General features: G+C 45.0%; 1 protein-coding gene across 1 annotated transcript; it reads left to right on the forward strand.

The window, feature by feature from the left end:
- Window positions 1-4,449: 4,449 nt before the first annotated feature.
- Window positions 4,450-6,581, forward strand: opn1lw1 (opsin 1 (cone pigments), long-wave-sensitive, 1). Its single transcript, XM_015960000.3, has 6 exons — window positions 4,450-4,816; window positions 5,017-5,313; window positions 5,413-5,581; window positions 5,708-5,873; window positions 5,959-6,198; window positions 6,288-6,581. Exons 1-6 carry the CDS (start codon window positions 4,714-4,716, stop codon window positions 6,384-6,386), a joined length of 1,074 nt encoding a protein of 357 aa, XP_015815486.1. The 5' UTR covers window positions 4,450-4,713; the 3' UTR covers window positions 6,387-6,581.
- The last annotated feature ends 8,439 nt before the right edge of the window (window positions 6,582-15,020 follow it).

Raw genomic sequence — 15,020 nt, forward strand, 5'->3', positions numbered from 1 at the left:
GGTGTTTTTAAATGGCTTGTTTCTATATACAAAATACATGAATAACTATACTAAACTAAACTAAAGTGGATAACTTTTTTAACACCAAAATACATTTAACCTCAAATTAAAACGATTTCAAATTCATTTTTTAAATTACAATAATTCTTCAAAATTATATTTTAACTTTACATTTCACAATAAAGTTAAGATTCACAGAGTGGTTTAAAATTTTACATTTATTTGAAAAATTAACAAATTACTAACTTTACTACAAAGGTTTTGTAAAAGTTATGCATCTCAAGGTTTTACTCGGATATCCCTCAGCAGGGTGCAGCACTGTTGAAGGTCATCTGAATGAAAGCTTGATATGCAGCTTCATTATGAAAGTGTGTAAATATACAGTGTGGTTGCCGTACATATGTTGAGGTTCTCAGACATCAGGCTTCTTTGCCCAGGCCTTCACTAGTGGGCTATTTTAAAAGTTGGTAAGGAGAAAAACCACAGCATATAGCTGATTGTTTACACATGCAAGGAGGGGAATAACAATCAAAAAGCTTGTGTTCTTGGACCAGATAAATGGAGCGCTCCACATGCACTCTCAGACATGTTATGGCTTCTGTTTCTATAACTTCACATGCAGACATTTGAGGTTTGCCAGAAAGGAACGCTGGCCTGTACACTTTGCAGGGCACAATGTCATCAATGAAGAAACCCCTGTCTACCATGATGACCATCTCTAGTTGTAGCATTTTCAACACACCAGATTCCCAGGTTGGTCGCTGATAGTTCCAGCATACAGTGCTGAGACAAAGGTCACTGGCCTATGTGGCACAATCCAAATGAGCCTCTTCAGAGTGCAGTTGAACTTGAGGAAAATACTCTGGAAGAGAGGGGAATATGGCCATTGACACCTCAGATCAGTGCAGTCAAGAATTACTGGTGTTTGGGTAGTCCTGAACGTGTTGTGATGCCCCCACCGTCTCATTGGGTTTTCATTTGTGTTTAATTGTGTTTTTCTTCTGTTGTAGGCAGCTCGTTAAACAGCCTTGGAGGCACCTGGGCTCAGGGTGTGGTGCTGCCTACAAAGCCTACTGTTTTTCTGCTTTCACTGGGTCTCTCCTGTGTGGTGGAGAGTCCTCACTGGCCATTTTCTGTTCACTAACTTGCTTTAGTAAATCCTTACTTTGGTTAAATAAATCAGTTGTTGAACCCCCCACTCCTCTGTTTGGTCTCCTTTCTTATTACAGCCCACCACTTCCAGTCTGGGTTGTAACAATCTGCAGACAGATTTCTGAGTATCTCCTCCTTTGGTATACAGATCCTCACTGAGCCAAGTACTGTGAACAAATAGTTTCTCCATGATATTATCCAGCAAGGTCCCGTTTTTGTCAAAACAAGGGTGAGGTAATGAAAAAATAGAAATATTTCATTAAATTAACATTTAAATTATTTATATGCATCATTAAAATAAAAAAAATATGTTTTGAAATATATAAAGTGCACCAAACTTGACTCAGTCCATTCAACAATTCTAAATGGATAATTATGTAACTCATCGATTAATTATTTGAAAGGATAATTTGTCAATTAAATGCTGAAAAAAAAACAATACATTAATGAGGCAAGAACTTTTTTAACTTGAACATACCTACACCCACAAGTCTATATTTACCTGGAGTCTCCTCTCAAGAGTGGCTGAAGTAATATTACAACTTTGACAGAATACAAATTCTCTCTCTCTCTCTCTCTCTCTCTCTCTCTCTCTCTCTCTCTCTCTCTCTCTCTCTCTCTCTCTCTCTCTCTCTCTCTCTCTCTCTCTCTCTCTCTCTCTCTCTCTCTCTCTCTCTCTCTCTCTCTCTCTCTCTCTCTCTCTCTGGAAGCCCCACTCTAAGGGCCTTTGCAAAGTATTAGTGACTCATATATTGTACAACCACAGTCATAAAGTTTTCAATCAGTGGTTTTATTTCAGTATGTATTTTTCCAGTATCACAAAAAATATAATTTTATATGGTTAAAACCATCTAGCTTATGTGCACTTTTTAAAACACTGCCCAGCAAACATTCGGACGTTTAATGACAGTTGAACGGTCACAACTGTAAAATAATATCACAGGAATTAGGAAAAAATAACATAACATCTACTCTATTTTCCCTGCCCGGACTCAAACCTGGATCCTCCAGGGGGAGAGTCACCCGATCTACCAGCTGAGCTATTACAACAACTACTGAATATCAGATTTTTTTATATAGCTGCCATCATTTTGGTCCGACAGGAAGCCAATGGGCCAATGAGGTAGAGGGTAAAGTGCGGGCAAAACTAACCAATCAGTGGACAGAGAAGATCTGCCACAGGCCACGCCTCCAGAGTGCCAAAACCCCTTACAGCCGAGCGAGCGGAGTCAGAAACCGAGCGCAGAGAGGCTGCCGCGCACGCACGTTTTCCTCTGCCGTGTGCTCGTTGGCAACGCGCGCACGCAGGTTTGTCACTTGCGCACATCCTTGTGCGCTCACAGACACAGTTTGGACCCTCTCAGTGCACAAATGACCTCTCGCCATGTATATTTCCACTCGCGAGTCCCGTTCACACGCGTGATGTGGACCCGTGGCACGGGTTTTGGCATGGGTCTAACCCCATATTCAAACTCCATCAAGTTGGTGAAAGAGTCACATGTAAAAAAAACACTAAACTACAATGTAACAGCCAAGCTACTGGAACTAGATAACTATAATACTAGAAGCTTTGCTGGTATTCTGACTCAATGCTAATGCTAACTACAGCACAACTCACTTGCGGCTAATCCGAGCCCCGACTGCTACAAGGCTGGATGAGACCGCGGTGCTTTTATAACCTACAGCCACAGAGCTGCTATGTAGTACTTTTCTTAGCTATGTAGCATCGTCCTCGTTAGCCATTGGCTAAAACCAACTCAAAATAAACGTGTTCTATACTTTTGAGCTGAACATGGCGCTAGACTGATGTTTTAGACAGAATTTAAAGTTTTCAAAGAAAATGCATCAAAATGCAAAAATAATGACTACACATGTGTACATCACTATTAGACACTCATTTATACTAGTTATCAGCTAAAAAATAGTTGATTTTGATGTGACTTGCTCTTTAAAATTCAGACCAAAATGGCCCCTTGGTTACAACAACAGTAACCAACCTCACGTTTGAAAGATTGCGCCTTAATTTTGTTTTCCAGATACAATCAAAATTCTCAAAATAATGCTTAGCAGAAGGCAGCGTTGGAGATTTGTGATGATCTCTAAAAAGGTTTGTACAAATTGTCAGAATCAGATATCAGAAAAAAAAAAGTTGTGACTGCACGAACTGGAAAGCACTAAGCAGATTAGCGCAACTAATAAAAGAAACACATAAAGTTAAAAAGAAAAGTCAAAATAAAATATATAAATATAAAAGGATGCAATAATGTGCAAATGGTGTGTAAACAAACAATTCACAGTTTGTGGTTTCAAAAGGCTATTTTTTTAATGGCAACATACATGAAAGTCTTGAGGAGATGCATAATGTGTCATTAAGGTCTGATGCATTTTCATAAACACAGTATACAATAAATTTTTATTACTTTTATTTATTACAGGACTTCAAAATATCCAAATACTCCCATAAACTATAACATAAAAATGCAGGGAGAGGGGACACCCAACAGGAAACACAACAGCTTTTTATATCCCCAAAGAGGAACTTTGAACGTGTTTCTGGACATCTGATTTTTTTATTGAGCCTTATTTATGTCAAAAATTCTATCTGCATTGAAAAATATTTACCCAAATGTCCAGTCACCACGTTCTGAAGCAGTGATTTAATATAGTGCAGCTGAGCTTTAAAACAAAACTCCGGACACAAAAACCAGCACCTGTATTGGAAATACAACAACACAAGGACCAATGTAAAAGTGTCACAGGAAAGTTTTACAAAGGTAGAAGGCAGAGTGTCAAGTTTGGCACTTTCCTAGAGAGGGCCGCATGCGTGCAATGCAATTATGTGTCTGACGTGAGCTGCAGGCTCAAAGGTGTGTTAAAAAAAACAATGTTCTGGGGTGAAACCTCTTTCCAGCAGGATTAGAAGGGTCTTACTCGCCTCGCATGTCAGCAATCTGTCGCAGCTAAGGTACTGCAGATCTCCCCTTGTCCTCTAAATCTGGTTCAAGACTGGCCTGTCTTTCAGAGCAAGACCAAGAAAAACAAAGCATCAAACAATGTTGTTAAAATAGTTCCTTTCTGGTATAAAATTCAACATAACCAATGTTACAGTTGGGGTGCAGGATGTTTTCTTGCCCTAAAATGTATCAGTAAGAGAACACTCTTGTTTCGAAGCTGGAACTGAGATGCAATATGCAGAATGTCCTACGATGCATTACTGTGTTTTAACTTTGGCACAGCAGCTGTTTTGGGAAGTATACTATTAAATAATCAAAAATTACTCATAATGTGCATTTATGTGTTAGAGAAAGGTTGCAAAGCTAATCCTCATATTGAGGGAGTTCACGGAAATCCACTCAGGGTCTTAACCTCATTAGCTGTGTTAACTACAGTTTAAAAAAAAGTTTCCTTCACCTTTGTACACCACTGCTAAGTTGTGGACCACGTCAGAGGTCACTGAAGCTGCCATATAAAAGCTGAAGTCGGATGTAAAGCAGTTGCCACCCCAGGAGGTTACAAGTCACAGGGACATCAGACGTCTAAGAACCTCTATCTGAGATCAGAATGGCAGAGGAATGGGGAAAACCAGTGTTTGCAGCCAGGAGGTATCATGAAGATACAACAAGAGACTCTGCCTTTGCATACACTAACAGCAATAACACCCGAGGTACAGTACTATTGCTTTGTCTTTAAAATGTACAAAAACTTGATAAGATAAGATATTTAAGAATGTATTTGGACTCAATTAGAACATGCATGTACAGTTTGCACAACAATCCAAGTCATAAATATTGCAGTTAGAACATAAAAAACTTATTTCAAAATTGTAAAACTTTCAATTGATATCTGTGTTTTTTTTATTTTCAGATCCATTTGAAGGACCCAACTACCACATCGCTCCTCGATGGGTTTACAACATTTCAACCCTCTGGATGTGTTTTGTGGTGGTTGCATCAGTCTTCACCAATGGTCTTGTCTTGGTGGCCACAGCAAAGTTCAAGAAGCTCCGCCATCCTCTAAACTGGATCTTGGTCAATCTTGCAATTGCTGATCTTGGAGAAACAGTCTTTGCCAGCACCATCAGTGTGTGCAACCAGTTCTTTGGGTATTTCATTCTAGGACACCCTATGTGCGTCTTTGAGGGCTACACCGTGTCCGTTTGTGGTAAGTGGCCACACTGGATGTTTGTAAACAAGACCTTTTGGTTGGATAGTTTGAAAGTGTGACTGATTAATGAACTGAGTGTCTTGTTTGTTTCCACAGGTATTGCTGCTCTTTGGTCCCTTACCATAATCTCCTGGGAGAGATGGATAGTCGTGTGCAAACCATTTGGAAATGTCAAGTTTGATGCCAAATGGGCCACAGGTGGAATTGTGTTCTCCTGGGTTTGGTCTGCTGCATGGTGTGCTCCTCCAATCTTTGGATGGAGCAGGTAATCTAATGGATTTCCACATTGTTAAACCATTATACCCCATGGTGACTGTGTGTAAAATGAGTACATGCAATCAAGTCTGAGTGTTGGAAAATTAACCAAGCTGAAAACATTTCATTGTCTCAGGTATTGGCCCCATGGACTGAAAACCTCTTGTGGACCTGATGTGTTCAGTGGAAGTGAAGACCCAGGTGTCCAGTCCTACATGATTGTTCTGATGCTCACATGTTGTATCTTTCCTCTGGCTATCATCATCATCTGCTACTTCTTTGTGTGGCTGGCCATCCATTCTGTAAGTTGTGGTCAGTCTAACGTAACATGAATCATAGGAAACTATCAAAGGTCAACCTGACTGTCTTGGTGTGTGTGGACCTCAGGTTGCCATGCAGCAGAAGGAATCCGAGTCCACCCAGAAAGCTGAGAAGGAAGTCTCCAGGATGGTTGTCGTCATGATCATAGCTTATATTGTGTGCTGGGGTCCTTACACCTTTTTTGCCTGCTTTGCTGCGGCCAACCCTGGATATGCCTTCCATCCCCTGGCCGCTGCCATGCCTGCGTACTTTGCCAAGAGCGCCACCATCTATAACCCAATCATTTATGTCTTCATGAATCGGCAGGTGGGCACAACAGACTCATTGTTAAATGTATCAGCTACTCTTATCAAATGTGTTTTGTTCATATTTTAACCACATTTTCATTCTTTCAGTTTCGAACATGCATCATGCAACTCTTTGGCAAACAGGTGGACGATGGTTCTGAAGTATCCACATCAAAGACAGAGGTCTCCTCTGTGGCTCCTGCATAAACATTCATGTTTTCCTTTTTGGAAAACAGTCCTCTGATCTGTACAGAAACCATAATATATTTGTCTTCTTTTGATGAACATAGTTTTCTGGCAAATGGAAAAAAGAAAAAAAAAGTTCGTTAAGTCAATGTATTATTTATAAATGTATCTTTGGTGTTTTTTGAACTGAATATAAATTATAACGCATTCTATACATTTGTTTTCTTCTTTGTTTTTTTTTTGTTTGTTTTATTTGAACAATGTTATTTCACATTCGCCAACAAAAAAATTATATTTGGTATCTTATCAAGGTCAATGTAAAACACATTATAGGTACATTTTAGAACAGAGTGAATGTCCTCAAAGTCAAACATCATCATCTGCTTTTTCTATAAAAATCGTAGCACAGCCTGGAGGATAATAGCTAGAGGTGTGAGACACAGGAAATTGGACTTACTTGCAAAAAATAGGAAATTTTAACTAAAAAGCGGAGAAAACTCACAATGTAATGGAGTTAGCAGATGACTCCAAGCAGCAAAAATAATTAGAAGGTCGAAAGTTTAGTTTATAGAGGCGGGGGTAGATCCAGGTATAGTGGAGTGTAGACAAACTGGTTTTTTGGTTGCAGATAGTCTCCTAGGGCTTACATCACGGCAGTCACATGCATAAACTCTGTTCAGGCCTGTTTCAAGCTATGGAAGCACTCATGACCAAGGAGGTGCTGAAATGGGAAAAAGTGGGAATCAGGAGCTGGGTTTAGGTGGCACAATCGGAGCAGGCAGGATGGCACATGACAACAGTCCCTTCAGCAGTACCTCAGAGAGAATAGATGATTATCTTTACCTGAATTTGCTTGACAGTAGATTCACCATCCCAGGACACTGCAGCAACTGCACTGAAGGGTGGAAGAAGATGAAACAATGTTTTATTTATTTATAAATATTTTTATAGATCATTTTTATAGCGCCTCTTGAAATAAAAATGAGGCACTTCCTAAGAACAAAAAATACAAATAAAAAATATTAAAATACAAATCATAATCAAAATGGGGAGAAATCTTGATTAATCTTTAATTATCTTATTCCATCCATCCATTGTCTGAACCTGCTTTGTCCATGTAGGGTCGCGGGGGGCTGGTGCCTATCTCCAGCGGTAAATGGGCAATCAGGCGGGGTACACCCTGGATAGAGAGCCAGTCCATCGCAGGGCAACACAGAGACACACAGGACAAGCAACCTCTCTCTCTCACACACACACACACACACACACCTAAGGACAATTTAGATGGACCAATTAACCTAACAGTCATGTTTTTGGACTGCGGGAGGAAGCCGGAGTACCCGGAGAGAACCCACGCATGCACAGGGAGAACATGCTAACTCCATGCAGAAAGATCCCAGGCCGGGAATCGAACCCAGGACCTTCTCGCTGCAAGGCAACAGCTCTAACCGCTGCACCACTGTACAGCCCCTAACTATCTTATTATTACGATTAATTATTAATGATCTAATCTAGATAAAAAATGTGAAAAAGCAGAAAAAATGAAGAAAAAAGTAATCAGGGGATCCTGAGAAAGACAGAAATGACAGAAACTGCAGCATGAAGAGAAGGTAGAGAGGAAGAATCAACAGAAGGTCACACCAAAGCCAGCTTGAACAGGTGAGTTTTCAGCTGCTTTTTAAAGGAGACCACTAAGTCCACTGATCTCAGGCTGAGGGGGAGAGAGTTCCAGAGTCTGGGGGCCACAGCAGCAAACCTTTGGTCTTTAGCCTGTGTCATGGTGGGTGACAGTTTTCTGACCCACAGCATGCTGAATCAGACTTACCACACAAAAGGTAAGAAAACAAAAAACAATGATTTATTAAATGATAAGAGCAGGTGTAAACAAAGTTCAAGTTTATTTATCAAGCATTTTCACTTAACCCAAGGCACTGAAAACCACAAATTAGAAAAATCTGATGTAAAAAACATTGAAATAAAACAAACAGAACATTTAAAAGAGAACAAGCAAAACCCTAGAATTTAGGTAAGCAACCGACCCTTACCGCTGCTCTTTTTGAGTAAAGCTAGTGAATAAAATAATGTTTTTAGACTGCTCTTAAAAGCAAGCTGCTGAGCAAGGGAGCCTGCTTCACAGTTGCAGGCAGCTCATTCCAGAGCTTTGGCCCCAGTACTGAAAAGGCATGACTCCCTGGGCACTACCAAACACCGGGTAGCCCCAGTCGGCCTCAGCCTGGCCCGGTTGATTCCACACATCCTTGCCTTAAGCCCATGTGGGCTGATTCTACCCACCAATCAGAGGCTTGCTCTAATGGAAGGTGTGAATTTGCTGTCAGCAGTGGGTGTGTTGGCCCTGGTCGGCCTGAAGCAGACCCCCTCGAGAAGAGGGCTGAGAATGAGCCTTGGTTGGCCTGGAAAAATACCAGGCCACCCAGATATGTAAACAACCTATGCTACCCGGCCCGGGCCGACCCGGTACAGATGGGAATGGCCCATAAGGGTAAATCAAATCTGACAAATAACGCAGAGCCGAACCATTCAAACATTAAAAAAAATACAAGACCTTAAAGGAAATCCTAAAAGAAATCAGGAGTCAGTGAGGGGAAGATGGGCGTGATGTGCTCAGTCCTACTGGTACCAGTCAGAGACCTGGTTGCTGCATTCTGGACCATCAGAAGTTTCTCAGTGGAGGCCTGCATAATGCCCACATACAGTGAGACAATAGTCCAGCCTGGTGGTGATGAAGGTGTGAATGGCATTTCCAGATGTTTGTGGGAGAGAAACGACTTAATCCTGGCCTTTCTCCTGAGATGGAAGTAGCAAGATCCGACAGTTCCATTGACCTGGTTGTCCAATCGGATCTCCACATCCAGCATCCCCCCCAGACTGGTAACCACCGTCATCTCTTCAAACGAAGAGGAGCTGGTCAGAATCTACAGAGAATGGTCTGGTAGCAGAGGGAAATTAATGGTTGTTTGGGAGAATTGAGAATACAGGAATGTTTAGGGAGGCTTACTGTTCCAGGAGATGGCTGTATCTAGAAGGGAAGGGTGGTCAGGTCTGGGTGAGTGGCAGAGAGCAAGGGAACCCAATGAGGTGGGGAACTCAGGTGAGCGGCAGAGAGCGGGCAGCTAGGAGGAGCTTGAGGTGGGACATGGTAAGGCACAGGATGTGATGACGAGAGAACCTGAAAAGTTGTACAAAAGAAGTTAATTCAGGATAAGTCACAAGAAACACATGCCGGTGAATGAAGCCGAGGTGAGGCGAGGATCCAGACGCGGGGAGGAAACAGGCAGACGGGTAAGAATTCTGACATTTATTGTGAGACACGCTGGACAAAGAAACAATGATCCGACACAAGACACAGAACAGAAGGGGTTTAAATACACGAGGGCCGGGAGCTAAGGTGATTGGGAAACGAGAGCCAGGTGGGAGCGATTAACGGAGACACAAGGCAGGACCAAACGGGGAGACAGGACAGGGTGTGACAGTACCCCCCCCCCCCCCCCCCCCGTCAAAGGGCGGATCCCAGACGCCCACAGGAACAAGGAGCAGGGCGGGAGGAAGGGAACCTGGAGGCAGGGCCAAGAGGAACCGAGGGACCAAACGGAGAGGAGGCAGGGACCAGCAGAGTCCGGGGGCCTGCGCCTGGGGCAGAGGAGGAGGAGACGACGGGCTCTTGGAGGCCTGCGTCTGCGGCAGAGGAGGAGGCGACAGGCCCTTGGAGGCCTGCGTCTGCGGCAGAGGAGGAGGCGACAGGCCCTTGGAGGCCTGCGTCTGCAGCAGAGGAGGAGGCGACGGGCTCTTGGAGGCCTGCATCTGCGGCAGAGGAGGAGGCGATGGGCTCTTGGAGGCCTGCGTCTGCGGCAGAGGAGGAGGCGACGGGCTCTTTGAGGCCTGCGTCTGCGGCAGTGGAGGAGGCGACGGGCTCTAGGGGGCCGGCGTTTACGGCAGAGGAGCTCTGCAGGCTGGACCGGGGACAAAGTCTCTGCAGGCTGGACCGGGGACAAAGTCTCTGCAGGCTGGGCCAGGGACAAAGTCTCTGCAGGCTGGACCTGGGACAAAGCCTCTTGGACACGCTGGACCAGAGTCTCGTGGAAGGGCTGGACTGGATATGGTGCAACCTCCGGAACCACAACTGGAACTGGAGACGGCTGAGACGCCGGACGAGAAGGGACGTCGACCTCTGGAGTGGAGGGGACGTCGACCTCTGGAGTGGAGGGGACGTCGACCTCTGGAGTGGAGGGGACGTCGACTTCTGGAGTGGAAAGAGCGTCGACCTCTGGAGCGGAAAGAGCGTCGACCTCTGGAGTGGAAAGAGCGCCGACTTCAGATGAGGCGTCGACTTCAGATGAGGTGTTGAACCTTGGACTGGAAGAGGCGTCGACCGTTGGACTGGAAGAGGCGTTGAACCTTGGACTGGAAGAGGCATCGACCCTTGGACTGGAAGAGGCGTCGACCCTTGGACTGGAAAAGGCGTCGACCCTTGGACTGGAAGAGGCGTCGACCCTTGGACTGGAAGAGGTGTCGATCCTTGGACTGGAAGAGGTGTCGACTTCAGAACACGAAGAGGCGTTGACTTCAGAACACGAAGAGGCGTCGACTTCAGAACACGAGAGGCGTCGACTTCAGAACACAAAGAGGCATCGACTTCAGGACACGAAGAGGCGTCGACTTCAGGACACGAAGAGGCGTCGACCTCAGGACACAAAGAGGCGTCGACCTCCATCGACTTCTGGTCAGGGGGCGTCGATTCCTGGTCCGAAGGCGTCGACTTCTGGTCCGTCGACTTCTGGACCCTCGACTTCTGGACCCTCGACTTCTGGACCCTCGACTTCTGGACCGTCGACTTCTGGACCGTCAACTTCTGGTCCGGGGGGTGTCGATTCCTGGTCCGGAGGCGTCGACTTCTGGTCCGTCGACTTCTGGACCCTCGACTTCTGGACCGTCGACTTCTGGACCGTCAACTTCTGGTCCGGGGGCGTCGATTCCTGGTCCGGAGGCGTCGACTTCTGGTCCGTCGTCTTCTGGACCCTCGACTTCTGGACCGTCGACTTCTGGACCGTCGACTTCTGGACCCTCGACTTCTGGACCGTCGACTTCTGGACCGTCAACTTCTGGTCCGGGGGTGTCGACTTCTGGTCCGGGGGCGTCAACTTCTGGTCCGGGGGCGTTGACTTCTGAATCGTCTGCTTCTGGACCAGAACTGTCTGCTTCTGGGCCGGAACCTTCTGCTTCTGGGCCGGAACCGTCTGCTTCTGGGCCAGAACCGTCTGTTTCTGGGCCGGAACCGGAACCATCTGCTTCTGGGCCCGAACCTTCTGCTTCTGGAGTGGAGACGGAGCCGCAGCAGGAGGGGCTGCCTGGACAGGCTGGATCTGAACTGGTGGAGCTGGAAACCGGGAGAACAGGGAGGACAGACCATCTAGCTGAAGCTCCTGGAGGGTGAGGGTCCGATGGAGCTGGGACAGCTCAGCCCGGAGACCGTCGAGCTCCGCTGGGTGGACCTACGGCTCGCTCCTCTGGCTCTGAGATGAGGGAGCTGCCGGCTGGACCGAGGCCCTCTCCTGGCGGTTCGAGGATGACAGTGTCCAGGTGGGACTCCTGGTGGCTGACGAGCTGGCGGATCCGGCCAAGTTCCGCCTGGAGACTGACAAGCTCAGTCAGCTGGGCTGCAGGCATTGCTCCTCCGCCTGCAGATGACGGAGGCGCAGATCGGGCCGGAGACGGGACTGCTGGTCTGGCCGGGGGCGGGTCCACGCTGCTGCATCAGGCAGGGGCAGCAGCGAGTCTGCAGCTCCATCCCGGAACACAGGGCTGCGGTGGAGCTCGGCGTTCTTCCCCACGCAGTGGACCAACTCCGGGGGAACAGACAGCCAGGCTCGTGCCCACGAAACTGGAGCGATCTGGAAGCGGATCCCGGTCCAAACTCGCCTCCGGCTCCGTGAGGGCGGGAGGAACGCCACAGCCGAAGTTCGGCGACAGCGTCTTTGGCGAGGCGAAGCTGGAGGAAGAGAGGCCGGCCAGTGATCGGAGGAGACGAACCGGAGCAGGCACTCCCAGGGTAGAATCTCACCGCTGGATCCCTTAACGGGTTCGGGTCGGATCATTCTGTCACACGTGCCGGTGAATGAAGCCGAGGTGAGGCGAGGATCCAGACGCGGGGAGGAAACAGGCAGACAGGTAGGAATTCTGACACTTATTTATTGTGAGACTCACTGGACAAAGAAACAATGATCCGACACAAGACATAGAACAGAAGGGGTTTAAATACACGAGGGCCGGGAGCTAAGGTGATTCGGAAACGAGAGGCAGGTGGGAGTGATTAACGGAGACACAAGGCAGAACCAAACAGGGAGACAGGACAGGGTGTGACAGAAACAGTAGAGAAATCAAAGTTCACAGAAGACTTGGCTAGAGCTTCCCAACGTGAGTTATCATCCGTGTCGTGTTCTCTGCCCCTTGTCTTTGTCCATTCCATGTTTTCTCCCTCCTCCCAGGTGTCCTTATGTTGCTTTAGATTCTGGTTACGTCTCAATTTCAATTCTTACTCTCTAGTTTTGTGTTCAGATCTTTCCACTGTAGCATACCCAAAGGTCAAGTATTTTCATCAAAATGAACAGAAATTAACTTTAATTTGCAGACACAAACATCCCATCTGCTTGGCCTCCAAACAAGAAAAGCACTGCACAAGTCCTTGTCACCGGATAAAGGAGCCATAATAATTCCTTGCTCGCTTATCTTGTCGTGAACAAAAGTCATGTGGAAGCCAGATTTTCTGCACTTTCATTCTGAATAAAGTTCAACTCCCTTGATTCATAAATGACTTTACAACTTTATAGGTTGATATAATCAAATGTGTTGTTCATACAAGATGTTTAGAATCCAAAGTGTTTGAATAATCTTTGCATCAATCAATGGCCAAAACATCTAGCTTCCGATCCATCACTTCATTCATCATCTATTATCTGTATAATCATCATTTCATTCATACCCATGGGCTACACTTGTTCGGGACCAAAAATGCTTGGTCCAAGCGAAATATTCATAAGTATCTACAGATACTTATTTTAATTAGGGCTGTAAACAACTAAAAATGTTAATCTAATCAATCATAGGGTATTTGTGAATTAACCATGATTAAATCATGATTAATGAAATATGACTGGAAAAAGTACAAGTTCTGTATTACCTCTGAATGCTAAACCTTGTTCTGACAGGTGTCTCACCACAGCAATCACTCTCTGCAGCACCTCTCTCCAATAAGCACGCTTGCTGTCAAACTGTTGTTTGAGTGCCTGATCGATACACCCAGCACCCATTTTTCATTCGAACTTATTAATCAGTCCCTTACAGATTAATAGCTACAGTTCGTTTGAACATCTTATTCTTAGTTTTCCTAATCCAGATTGCAAAACTGTAAAACCACTCTTGCTTGTAGTTTTATATCGTCCACCAGGCCCTTACTCTGAGTTTTTGGATCAGATCTCTGATTTTTTATCTGATTTGGTGTTAAATACTGATAAGGTCATTATAGTGGGGGATTTCAACATTCATGTGGACATCGAAAATGATTGCCTCAATGTAGCCTTTAGTAATATCTTAGACTCAATTGGTTTTACTCAAAGAATACATAGCTCCACCCACTCCTGCCATCATACATTGGACCTTGTTCTGACTTATGGCATTGAGTGTGAGGAAATAACAATCTTTCCACATAATCCAGTCCTCTCGGACCACTTTCTGATAACCTTTGAGTTTTTTATAACTGAGTTCTCGAGACATGAAAGTAAATTTCATTATAGTCGGTCTCTATCTGACAACGCTGTTGCGTCTTTTAAATCAACTGTTCCATCTTTACTGTCCTCAGCATCTCAGAGGCATGTAGCAGAGGGCAATATTTTCAGTTCTAGCCCCTCACAAATTGATGCCTTAGTTCATCATGTGAATTCCTCTTTATGTGTGGCATTAGATGATGTTGCCCCTTTAAAAAAGAAGGTAATTAGGGACAGGAATTTGGCTCCCTGGTTTAACTCTCATCTACGAGCCTTAAAACAAAACTCTAGGAAATTGGAGAGAACATGGTGCTCTACGCACCATGAGGAGGCCTACCTGTCCTGGAAAAATAGTCTTGTGCTTTATAAAAATAAGCTTCAACAAACTAGAACTGCTTATTTTTCAGCATTAATTGAGGAGAATAAGCATAATCCTAAATTTCTTTTCAGTACAGTTGCTAAACTTACACAGAATCATAGCTCTGAACCATCTATTCCCTTAGCCCTCAGCAGCAATGACTTCATGGGATTTTTTACAAGTAAAATTAATTCTATTAGAAACAAATCTTTAGCATCCTCCCTAATGCGATTTCTTCTTCCTCAGTGAGTGAGGCAGCTTCAGAGGTGACTCCAGAACCTCATCTGTGCTTGAACCGTTTTGATCCAGTTGAGCTTTCAGAGTTATCTAAAATATTAGCTTCATCTAAACCTTCAACTTGCATTTTGGATCCAATCCCAACCAAATTATTTAAAGATGCATTTCCTTTGGTTACTGCCCCCATTCTAGATATAATCAATCTATCCTTAGTAAATGGGTATGTACCACAAGATTTTAAGGTTGCTGTAATCAAACCTTCACTTAAGAAGCCTTCTCTGGATC

The sequence above is a fragment of the Nothobranchius furzeri genome, chromosome 3, assembly GCF_043380555.1.
Source record: "Nothobranchius furzeri strain GRZ-AD chromosome 3, NfurGRZ-RIMD1, whole genome shotgun sequence".
Classification (NCBI taxonomy): domain Eukaryota; kingdom Metazoa; phylum Chordata; class Actinopteri; order Cyprinodontiformes; family Nothobranchiidae; genus Nothobranchius; species Nothobranchius furzeri.

What these genes read in the sequence shown, in the direction of transcription:
- opn1lw1 (XM_015960000.3), top strand. Translation starts at nt 4,714, where the DNA reads ATGGCAGAGGAATGGGGAAAACCAGTGTTTGCAGCCAGGAGGTATCAT. An exon ending in CCAATCTTTGGATGGAGCAG is followed by an intron (nt 5,582 to 5,707) that starts GTAATCTAATGG and finishes TCATTGTCTCAG; the next exon opens with GTATTGGCCCCATGGACTGA. An exon ending in TGTGGCTGGCCATCCATTCT is followed by an intron (nt 5,874 to 5,958) that starts GTAAGTTGTGGT and finishes TGTGGACCTCAG; the next exon opens with GTTGCCATGCAGCAGAAGGA.